Source organism: Elephas maximus, chromosome 5 (genome assembly GCF_024166365.1).
Source record: "Elephas maximus indicus isolate mEleMax1 chromosome 5, mEleMax1 primary haplotype, whole genome shotgun sequence".
Lineage (NCBI taxonomy): Eukaryota > Metazoa > Chordata > Mammalia > Proboscidea > Elephantidae > Elephas > Elephas maximus.
In genome coordinates, this window is record NC_064823.1 from 147,671,243 (window position 1) to 147,683,357 (window position 12,115).

The window sequence follows — 12,115 nt, forward strand, 5'->3', positions numbered from 1 at the left end:
CTCTCAGGAACCCGCCTGAGACAGTGACCTTACATGTAGCAGAATGAAATGTAGGCCAGTCCTGCTGTTCCATCTTCATGATGTTTGAATCCATTATTGCAGCTACTGGGTGAATCCATTTTATTGAGAATTTCCCCCATTTTTGATGACCCTCTACTTTACCAAACATGGTGTCCTTTTCTAGTCTTTCCTGATGACATGTTCAAAGTAAGCTAGCTGGAGTTTCTCCATCCTTGCTTCTAAGGACCATTCTGATTTTATTTCTTCTAAGACTAATTTGTTCATTTTTCTGGCAGTCCATGGTATATTCAATATTCTTCACCAACATCACAATTCAAAGACATCAGTTCTTCTTCTGTCTTCCTTTTTCGTTGTCCAGATTTTACATGCTCATATATGAGACGATTGAAAACATTATGACTTGTGTCAGGTGCATCTTAGTCAGAAAAATGATAATATTTAATAATTGATAACAATATTTAATTGTAGGAAATGTTCTAAGTGCTGCACATTTACTAATTCATTTAGTCCTTACAACAATCCTAGGAGGTATGTCCTACTATTCTCTCCATTTTACAGAAGAGGACGAGAAACTTGCTCAAGATCACACAGCTAGTCAATGGTAGATCAGAAATTATGAACACACGCAAGCTGGCTACAGAACTTGATCTCTTAAGTTCCACTCTCTGGAAATTCCCAAATGTATATCCCCAGTACAGGATGGTCTCCTGAAGCTTGGCCCACTGCCAGCACCCTGGGATGACTAGACTCTCCAAACCAGATGCCGTTGAGTTGATTCTGACTCATGATGATCCCATGTATGTCAGAGTAGAACTGTGCTCCATAGAGTTTTCAATGGCTGATTTTTTGGAAGTAGATTGCTAGACCTTTCTTTCAAGGTGCCTCTAGGGAGACTCGAACCTCCAACTTTTTGGTTAGAGACCAAACATGTTAACTGTTTACACCATCCAGAGACTTCACCAAAGTCATTTAGAAATGCCTAGGGCTGAAACAGAATTAGGGCCAGGGGAGCTAGAGGGAGGGAAGAAAGGAACAAGAAGGCCTCTTATACAATCCTGTCCCCCCAGACCTGCTTCTCCTCCTCCTCTTCCTCTACCCTTGGTGTTCTCTTTCTCAGCAACCCAGGGACCTGTGCAATTTCCTGAGCCTCTCTTTTCTCACAATCCATTCCACTAAGGCTCACTCTATGACCTCCTAAATCTACTCAGTGCCCCCCACCCCCTGGTTGGGATCACCACTGCCGCTGCCCTTGTGTATGTGCTCTCAACACTCTTTAGGGCCACGGCAGCATCCTAACTGGTGTCCTCACCCTTTAGACTAGTGTCTAACCCAGTGCTTCTCAAATTTTTTAAAACACACATTGCTGAGGCTCTGAGATTCTGATTCTGGGGTGAGGTTCAAGGCTTTGCATTTCTTGAAAATTCTCAAGTGTCACCGAGGCTGCTGGTCCAGATTGACTGCCCATTGAGAACCATGGTACTGACCTATTCTCTACCCGGCCTCCACAAAAATCATCTAAAATGTAACCAGAGAACTCCCAGGCTGTGAATGGTAATGGCTACCCATTGCCCTCAAGATCAAGTTCAAACTAGTAGTTCAGTGGTAGAATTCTCTCCGTCCATGTGGGAGACCCAGGTTTGATCTCTGGCCAAAGTGCCTCACGTGCAGTCACCACCTGTCTGTCAGTGGAGGCTTTCTCGTCGCTATGGTGCTGAACCAATTTCAGTGGAGCTTCTAGACTAAGATGAACTAGGAAGAAAGGCCTGTTGATATATTCCTGAAAATCAGCCATTGAAAACCCTATGAATCATAATGGTCCGATCTGCAACTAATCATGCGGACAGTGCAGGATTGGACACCATTTTGTTCCATTGTGCATGGGCCCACCATGATCGATGGCAGCATGCATGGGAAATAGCTTAGCGCTCAGCCTCATCCTGTCTTGTAGGTTACATCCCTGTAGCATACAGCTGCTCCTAGCATCACCCTCCCATGCACCAACCCCATGCTGTTCGTGACCTTTCAACAGTGCTGGGAACACAACATAAGATAGCTATGGTTATTGTGGGACTGGAGCTGATGTCAGCAGAGGCACCAGTGGTGGTGGGGTCAGAATGCTTCCTTTAGGTTGCAACACTGAGTGCCCCCTTGGGTGGCCTGGCTGCTGTTCTGACTCCCACATGTGGGGTTTGCTCATTGCTCCATGGCCTTACTCTCCCACTGGCCCAGGGTGAACTAGCTGCCTCCCTCTTTTCCTGGCCCTTCACCTTTGGATCTGACTTTTTACACGTGCACGTGGGGCCATCTGAGACAGATTAAATGTCAGCTTTGTGCTCGGCAACTTCCTTCAGGAGACTCCTGCTAATGATGTTATTGATCCAATGAGTAATCTTGGCTAGATAGGATTGGCTTTTCTGCAGCTTGTGGCCCAGCCTCTTGGAGGGAGAACCTCCCTGCTGATTGCCCAGGTGATTATTGTCAGTGTTCTGTGTGCTCTTCTGCTGCCAAATTGGGGAGCGAGGGGCGGGGGAGAGGAAAGGTAAACCTGGGAGAGAAGAGACACTTGGTGCATTTGAAAACACTGCAGTTGCACTGTCCGCTCTTATCTTCATATCCAGGTAAATACACACTGGAATAGAACTAAAGTTCCCGAGGGAACCTGGCCACCCTCACTGATTAGATTCTGTCCCCTTCCCCTAACCACTGGTCAAGTCCTTGTGTTTCCTTGGGCTCCTATTCCTTCTTCAATGGAATAAGAGCTTTGGAATACATGAACTGTAGGGATTTGTCCTTAAAAGTCCTGAATTCTGTCATTATGGGAATTTTGGACTGTTCCTAATTAACCTTGACCTTGTTCTCTCTGCAGTGTCAGGCTAAGCTCAAAAACACAGGATGTGTTACAGCTGCATAAGAGAAACGTGCGTTCTTATGAAAATTGGATTCAGCAAATATTTGTTGAGCCCCCACCATATGCCATTTCCTCTTCTAGATTTATCTATGGACACCCAGATTCTGCCTTATAACCTGCCTTGCACTAAGATGGCTATGAAAATCAGTAAGTAAATAAAACAAATAAGTAACTGGATTCCATTTGTCTTTATGACCTTCCATAACCAGGTGCTTTCTTTGTTATACTTTAGTTGAATGTATGTGTTTGCCTTAGTTTCTTGGGTCTTGGACTTCCTCTGACCCCACAATTTAAATATTTACATTTAAGTTGAAGACATTTCACAAAATGGTCTCTTATTTAATAATCTTAATAGGACTAAGAGCCCCAAATAACTGAGATTCTACAGTCTACCTACAGAGATTCAACTCAAGTCCATTGTGAAGTCAGCTGGGTACATAGAAAGACTATATATATATAGAAGCCCTGGTGACATAGTGGTTAAGCACTTGGCTGCTAACTGACAGGTCTATGATTTAAACCCAACAGCCACTTCGTGGGAGAAAAGACCTGGAGTTCTGCTTCCATTAAGATTACAGCTTAGGAAACTCTACTCTATCCTGTAGATAGATTTGAAGGCACACAATGAAAACAACTGCATAATTAGAGAAAAAGTTGTGTACTACGTTGGTGGCTCATTGCTGGTCAGAGAATCAGTGCTCAGTAAAGTCTTGTTAAATTTGGCTGTCTTTCTTCTCTACCCAAAGCGTCTTCTGGAGATTATAACAGCAAAGTGAACAAATGCAAATTTAAATGAAGCAAAAGAAAAGAAAAAAAAACAGCCAAGACAGAATATTTTTTCCTAAGCCTTCCATCTGCCTCTTTGCTCCCACCCACTTCTCAGAGCTTACCCGGAACCCAGTGCCGTCGAGTCGAGAGCCTAAGGGCTGTTAATAACCGACCCTGTGCTATCAGCCCTGATTCTGTGTGCTATGGCCATTTTGATGTCTCTACCTTTTAAATCATAGAGATTTCGAGTTTAAAGACAGTCCATAAGCTTGGAATCCTTGTTTGCAACTTTTGGATTTCAGTGGTATCAGGATGAGTCGTTCAATAATATTTAACTTTAAAAAGGAACAGCTGTTCAGTCCCTGCTTACTAAATATTACCCCAGTCCAAAAGAGTAGCCTGTTTTCCAAGCCTCAATATATTATAACTGAATGTCTCCTATGTGAGGTGTGAGGAGTACTGTTCCTGGCTAAAAGCCTATGTGTGATTTTTCAGGTCTGACCGTAGACAATTACATAGGCTTTACCTGGCAGGCCTCAGGGGGATAACTCCCCAAGCACACTTGATGCACAGCCAATGAATGAACTGCAGTCTATGAAGGGAATTGCAGTTAAAGACTCAGGCCTTCTCCCCGCCACCAGCCATGCTCTTTCTAACAGCTGTGTTCCTAGCCCAGGTACCTCCATACGGAACCCTCTTTATCAGGGGCCTTCAGCAGGGGCCGCTCGCAGGTGCCTCTGCTGAAGCCTCCTTGTCAGAGGGAAGGTGAGGAGACCTTGAAGATACCCTTTTCTGCTTTAACACTGTACTCAGTACTTTCCCACTTTTCCCCCTTACCCTTCTCCCAGTCCCTGGGTCCATAAAATGGCAGGAGCCTTTTGTCTGGGGCTTCCTTGGCAGTGAGGCAGGTCCCCATGTCTGCCCTGACCTGCCTGACCCTCACCTGAGTGCTGTTCCTGGGGAAATATGGAATAGTGGGAGCCAGTGCCGCCTTCTCTGGGTTTCTTTTGTTTATACTATGGCTTCATAAAAACCTGTTGCTGTTAAGTCAATTCCGACTCACAGGGACACTGTAGGACAGAGCAGAACTGCTTCATAGGCCTTCCAAGGCTGTAATCTTTATAGAAGTCCCCTGTCACAACTTTCTCCCAAGGAGCCACTTGTGGGCTTGAACTACACACTTTTCAGTTAGCAGCCAAGCTCTTAACCATAGCACCACCAGGGCTCCTTTCATATTATGGCAGTACATGATCAAAGACTGTTACATTCATTCAGCTTCTCGACTTAATTGGCTACTCTGACCCTGAAAGTTTAGCTCTCTCAGCTCAGCAACTTGACAGGGTAAAGGGAAAACTTGGACTGTACAGTAAATATGATATTTTATGTTACAGTATGTAGTTCGTTCTCCTATCTAGATAAAAAGGTATTATCCTAAAATGCGGTCTTTTTATGGAGTTTCTGAAGCAGAGGTTTTAAGTTCAATCCATGAGCGTAGATGAAAAAAGCAACAAATCAGAGTAGCATTAGCAGCGTCTCTGACATTGTCATTAGAAATACATTCCCAATTCTATTACAGTAGTTGCAGATATCCTGAGAGATCATTTATACCCATTTACTACTTCAATTAGAGCCATCACTTAAGAAAGCATGTATATTACTTAATCACAAGTTTTTGTTTTTTAATTTTTGGGAACTGTATTTTAATATCCTTTTTGTAAACTTTTCAATTATTTTATTATATGTATTTAAAAACATTTTCTGAGAAGGGTACCATAAGATTCACCAGATTCTCAAAAAACCCTCTGCACAAAGATGATTAAGAATCTGTCTTAGGCTGGGTTTTCTAAAGAAGCAAAACCAGTAAAGCATATAAATATATATAGACAGAGATTTACATCAAGGAAATGGCTCACGAGGTTGTAGAAGCTGTAACGTTCCAAGTCTGTGGGTCAGCATAGAGGCTTCTCCTGAAAACACACCCAAGATCGGCAGGTCAGAGAGCAGGGCTCTTGCTCACAGGCTGTGGAGGCTGACAAATTCCAAGATTGGCAGGTATGCTGGTAGGCTGCTAGAAAGATCTACAAATCTCAAGATCCACAGGCAAGACTGCAGGTAAGCTGCTAGCTCAAGTTCCAAAAATCAGAAGTCGAATGAACAGGAGCCAGCTGCAGAATCCAGAACGAGCAAAATCCCCTGAGCCCTGCCAGAACGTTTGCCCACATTCGATGCAGGCCACATGCCTAAGGGAACTCCCCTTCAACTGACTGGCTACTCACAGCAGATCCCATTATGGGGTTGATCACATATCAAACCTCGACAGGGAAGCAACCACATCACACAACTGCCAAAACACTGAGAATCATGGCCCAGCCAAGGTGACCCACAGTCTTAACCATCACAGAGCCATTTCTCTTATGATGTTCTTCTGACCTTTATATTGTTTAAATATTTCTTGTTCTATCCCTCCTTTTTGAATGTTGTTTAGAATATTAAATACCTCTCTCTCTTTTTTTCTCAATAAAAACAATATATACTCATAAGCAGTTTCAACAGGGAATAGAAAAAAAAAATGCCTACCGTTTAACTGTAAAAAATCAAAACCAAACTTGTTGCCATCCAGTTTATTCCAACTCATAGGGACTTCCATTGTTGATATTTTGGTGAACTTCTGAGTAATGATTATTTTTATACATAAATTTCCTATAAACATTGTTGTATTCAAATGCTAAATTCTAACTTTGATTATGCCTCATTGCATATCTTTTAACTAGTGAAGTTATCATGTATCAGCTTGAGTTTGCCCCCTTCCTCCACACCCCATGCCCATTAACAAGATTATGGATAATATTTGTTCTGAATTATAGCTGACTTTTCTTTTTTGGAGTCAGGTAAGGGCACTGTCCTTGGAACGTACTTGGCCACCTTTAGGCCCATTCATTGCTAGTTTATGTGTAACTTTGTTTTTTGTGTATTTAATGCTATTTTAAATAATGTCTTCATTATTCTAACAGGATGGACTCTGGGAAGAATTATAGTGGAAAATTTCAACCTGTAATAGCTAAGTTAGAGGGGCCCTTGGTTTTTCAATCATATCATCTGATCCCCTCTTTTAGAACACCAGGTTCCAAAGTTCTGGACCACATTATTCAATGATATCAAGAATTGTTGTGTTCTGTTAAGCGACAACACAGGTTTTGGAAGCTCTTTGTTATTTCACAAATCCAATCCTGCCTCTTGACATAGAAAAAAACCTATGTTAACTAGGGTAAAGGTTAAGCTGCTATAGCAAAGAGACTACAAAAATACCATGGCTTAAGAAAGATAGCTACCACCCTTCTGTCAGTTTGTTGTACTCTGGTGGCTTACGTGTTGCTATGATGCTGGAAGCTATGCCACCAGTGTTTCAAATACCAGCAGGGTTATCCATGGTGGACAGGTTTCATCAGAGCTTCCAGACTAAGACAGACTGGAAAGAAAGGCCTGGCAACTTACTTCTGAAAATTAGCTGGTGACAACCCTATGGATCACAACAGAACATTGTCTGGTATAATGCTGGAAGATGAACCCCTAGGTCAAAGTAGAAAATTGACTCAAACACACTAATGATTAGGAGGATGGTGCGGGACTAGGCAGCATTTTGTTGTACATGGAATCACCGTGAGTCAGAACCAACTCAAAGGCAACTAACAACAGAGAAGATAGAAGTTTACTGCACTCTCATGGAACTATCCAGAGCTGAGCAATCCAGGCTAGCATGCTTCCTTGGCTTCATGTGGTCGCTCATGGACCCAGGTCTCTTTTTTCATTTTATTTCTTCTCCATTCCTTATGATTTTGTCCTATCTACATGGTCTCTCTGTGACACAGCTCATGAGAAAGGAAAATAGAGAAACTCCGGGCAAGTGGCTTGGAGATGATGCAGAAGTTTCACACATCATTGACAGTCACATCCCATTGGTCTAAAATTAATCTCACTCTTAGTATGCATAGGTGGTTATGCCCTAGTTTAAACCCTATTCTTATGGAAGAAGGGAGACATGAAGTTTGGTGGATAGCTATCAGTGTTTGTTGAAGGAGGAGTGGGTACAAAGTGATCAGACATTTACTGTAGATGATCAAGCATATACAAGGAATTCTGGCAAATGTTCGATCAGTTGTTTATTTCAGGATTAAGCAATAAGTATGTTCCAAACCATCCAGAGTCCATAGAGTGATTGAGGTTCATCAGGGCTTATCCAGTCCAATTATTTAGGTAGACAGGCCTGCCAATCTACTTCCAAAAAATTAGCCAATGAAAACCCTATGTATCGCAATGGTCTGATCCCATTGTGCATGGTGGCATCATGAGTTGGGTGCCAATTTTTTTTTTTTTTTTTTATAATAACTTTTATTAAGCTTCAAGTGAACGTTTACAAATCCAATCAGTCTGTCACATATAAGTTTACATACATCTCACTCCCTACTCCCACTTACTCTCCCCGTCTTGAGTCAGCCCTTTCAGTCTCTCCTTTCGTGACAATTTTGCCGGCTTCCCTCTCTCTCTATCCTCCCATCCCCCCTCCAGACAAGAGTTGCCAACACAATCTCAAGTGTACACCTGATATAATTAGCTCACTCTTCATCAGCGTCTCTCTCCCACCCGCTGACCAGTCCCTTTCATGTCTGATGAGTTGTCTTCAGGGATGGTTCCTGTCCTGTGTCAACAGAAGGTCTGGAGAGCATGGCCGCCGGGATTCCTCCAGTCTCAGTCAGACCATTAAGTTTGGTCTTCTTATGAGAATTTGGGGTCTGCATCCCACTGCTCTCCTGCTCCCTCAGGGGTCCTCTGCTGAGCTCCCTGTCAGGGCAGTCATCGATTGTGGCCGGGCACCAACTAGTTCTTCTGGTCTCAGGATGATGTAGGTCTCTTGTTCATGTGGCCCTTTCTGTCTCTTGGGCTCTTAGTTGTCATGTGGGCTTGGTGTTCTTCATTTTCCTTTGCTCCAGGTGGGTTGAGACCAATTGCTGCATCTTAGATGGCTGCTTGTTAGCATTTAAGACCCCAGACGCCACATTTCAAAGTGGGATGCAGAATGATTTCATAATAGAATTATTTTGCCAATTGACTTAGAAGTCCCCGCAAACCATGTTCCCCAGACCCCCGCGCTTGCTCCGCTGAGCTTTGAAGCATTCATTTTATCCCGGAAACTTCTTTGCTTTTGGTCCAGTCCAATTGAGCTGACCTTCCATGTATTGAGTGTTGTCTTTCCCTTCACCTAAAGCAGTTCTTATCTACTGATTAATCAATAAAAAAACCCTCTCCCACCCTCCCTCCCTCCCCCCCTCGTAACCACAAAAGTATGTGTTCTTCTCAGGTTTACTATTTCTCAAGATCTTATAATAGTGGTCTTATACAGTATTTGTCCTTTTGCCTCTGACTCATTTTGCTCAGCATAATGCCTTCCAGGTTCCTCCATGTTATGAAATGTTTCAGAGATTCGTCACTGTTCTTTATCGATGCGTAGTATTCCATTGTGTGAATATACCACAATTTATTTACCCATTCATCCGTTGATGGACACCTTGGTTGCTTCCAACTTTTTGCTATTGTAAACAGAGCTGCAATAAACATGGGTGTGCATATATCTGTTTGTATGAAGGCTCTTGTATCTCTAGGGTATATTCCGAGGAGTGGGATTTCTGGGTTGTATGGTAGTTCTATTTCTAACTGTTTAAGATAACGCCAGATAGATTTCCAAAGTGGTTGTACCATTTTACATTCCCACCAGCAGTGTATGAGAGTTCCAATCTCTCCGCAGCCTCTCCAACATTTATTATTTTGTGTTTTTTGGATTAATGCCAGCCTTGCTGGTGTGAGATGGAATCTCATCGTAGTTTTAATTTGCATTTCTCTAATGGCTAATGATCGAGAGCATTTTCTCATGTATCTGTTGGCTGCCTGAATATCTTCTTTAGAGAAATGTGTGTTCATATCCTTTGCCCACTTCTTGATTGGGTTGTTTGTCTTTTTGTGGTTGAGTTTTGACAGAATCATGTAGATTTTAGAGATCAGGCGCTGGTCGGAGATGTCATAGCTGAAAATTCTTTCCCAATCTGTAGGTGGTCTTTTTACTCTTTTGGTGAAGTCTTTAGATGAGCATAGGTGTTTGATTTTTAGGAGCTCCCAGTTATCGGGTTTCTCTTCATCATTTTTGGTAATGTTTTGTATTCTGTTTATACCTTGTATTAGGGCTCCTAGGGTTGTCCCAATTTTTTCTTCCATGATCTTTATCGTTTTAGTCTTTATGTTTAGGTCTTTGATCCACTTGGAGTTAGTTTTTGTGCATGGTGTGAGGTATGGGTCCTGTTTCATTTTTTTGCAAATGGATATCCAGTTATGCCAGCACCATTTGTTAAAAAGGCTGTCTTTTCCCCAGTTAATTGACACTGGTCCTTTGTCAAATATCAGCTGCTCATACGTGGATGGATCTATGTCTGGGTTCTCAATTCTGTTCCATTGGTCTATGTGTCTGTTGTTGTACCAATACCAGGCTGTTTTGACTACTGTGGCTGTATAATAGGTTCTGAAGTCAGGTAAGGTGAGGCCTCCCACTTTCTTCTTCTTTTTCAGTAGTGCTTTGCTTATCCGGGGCTTCTTTCCCTTCCATATGAAATTGGTGATTTGTTTCTCTATCCCCTTAAAATATGACCTTGGAATTTGGATCGGAAGTGCGTTAAATGTATAGATGGCTTTTGGTAGAATAGACATTTTTACTATGTTAAGTCTTCCTATCCATGAGCAAGGTATGTTTTTCCACTTAAGTATGTCCTTTTGAATTTCTTGTAGTAGAGCTTTGTAGTTTTCTTTGTATAGGTCTTTTACATCCTTGGTAAGATTTATTCCTAAGTATCTTATCTTCTTGGGGGCTACCGTGAATGGTATTGATTTGGTTATTTCCTCTTCGGTGTTCTTTTTGTTGATGTAGAGGAATCCAAGTGATTTTTGTATGTTTATTTTATAACCTGAGACTCTGCCAAACTCTTCTATTAGTTTCAGTAGTTTTCTGGAGGATTCCTTAGGGTTTTCTGTGTATATAATCATGTCATCTGCAAATAGTGATAACTTTACTTCTTCCTTGCCAATCCGGATACTTTTTATTTCTTTGTCTAGCCTGATTGCCCTGGCTAAGACTTCCAACACGATGTTGAATAAGAGCGGTGATAAAGGGCATCCTTGTCTGGTTCCCGTTCTCAAGGGAAATGCTTTCAGGTTCTCTCCATTTAGAGTGATATTGGCTGTTGGCTTTGCATAGATGCCCTTTATTATGTTGAGGAATTTTCCTTCAATTCCTATTTTGGTAAGAGTTTTTATCATAAATGGGTGTTGGACTTTGTCAAATGCCTTTTCTGCATCAATTGATAAGATCATGTGGTTTTTGTCTTTTGTTTTATTTATGTGATGGATTACATTAATGGTTTTTCTGATATTAAACCAGCCTTGCATACCTGGTATAAATCCCACTTGATCAGGGTGAATTATTTTTTTGATGTGTTGTTGGATTCTATTGGCTAGAATTTTGTTGAGGATTTTTGCATCAATGTTCATGAGGGATATAGGTCTATAATTTTCTTTTTTTGTAATGTCTTTACCTGGTTTTGGTATCAGGGAGATGGTGGCTTCATAGAATGAGTTGGGTAGTATTCCGTCATTTTCTATGCTTTGGAATACCTTTAGTAGTAGTGGTGTTAACTCTTCTCTGAAAATTTGGTAGAACTCTGCAGTGAAGCCGTCCGGGCCAGGACTTTTTTTTGTTGGGAGTTTTTTGATTACCGTTTCAATCTCTTTTTTTGTTATGGGTCTATTTAGTTGTTCTGCTTCTGAATGTGTTAGTTTAGGTAGGTAGTGTTTTTCAAGGAATTCATCCATTTCTTCTAGGTTTTCAAATTTGTTAGAGTACAATTTTTCATAATAATCTGAAATGATTCTTTTAATTTCATTTGGTTCTGTTGTGATGTGGTCCTTCTCATTTCTTATTCGGGTTATTTGTTTCCTTTCCTGTATTTCTTTAGTCAGTCTAGCCAATGGTTTATCAATTTTGTTAATTTTTTCAAAGAACCAGCTTTTGGCTTTGTTAATTCTTTCAATTGTTTTTCTGTTCTCTAATTCATTTAGTTCAGCTCTAATTTTTATTATTTGTTTTCTTCTGGTGCCTGATGGATTCTTTTGTTGCTCACTTTCTATTTGTTCAAGTTGTAGGGACAGTTCTCTGATTTTGGCTCTTTCTTCTTTTTGTATGTGTGCATTTATTGATATAAATTGGCCTCTGAGCACTGCTTTTGCTGTGTCCCAGAGGTTTTGATAGGAAGTATTTTCATTCTCGTTGCTTTCTATGAATTTCCTTATTCCCTCCTTGATGTCTTCTATAACCCAGTCTTTTTT

At 41.4% G+C, this 12,115-nt stretch overlaps 1 protein-coding gene across 2 annotated transcripts in view; it reads left to right on the top strand.

Moving 5' to 3' along the window:
* The window catches only part of QDPR (quinoid dihydropteridine reductase), a 337,362-nt gene that overhangs the window by 292,852 nt on the left and 32,395 nt on the right, over positions 1-12,115 (top strand). The window contains exon 8 of one of the 2 annotated variants that reach the window (XM_049887022.1): positions 3,011-3,076. The exons of the other annotated variant lie outside the window; for it this stretch is intronic. Coding sequence (XP_049742979.1) covers positions 3,011-3,070 — 60 coding nt within the window. The 3' untranslated portion in view covers positions 3,071-3,076. The remainder of the gene's footprint in view (positions 1-3,010; positions 3,077-12,115) is intronic. 2 annotated transcript variants of the gene reach the window in all.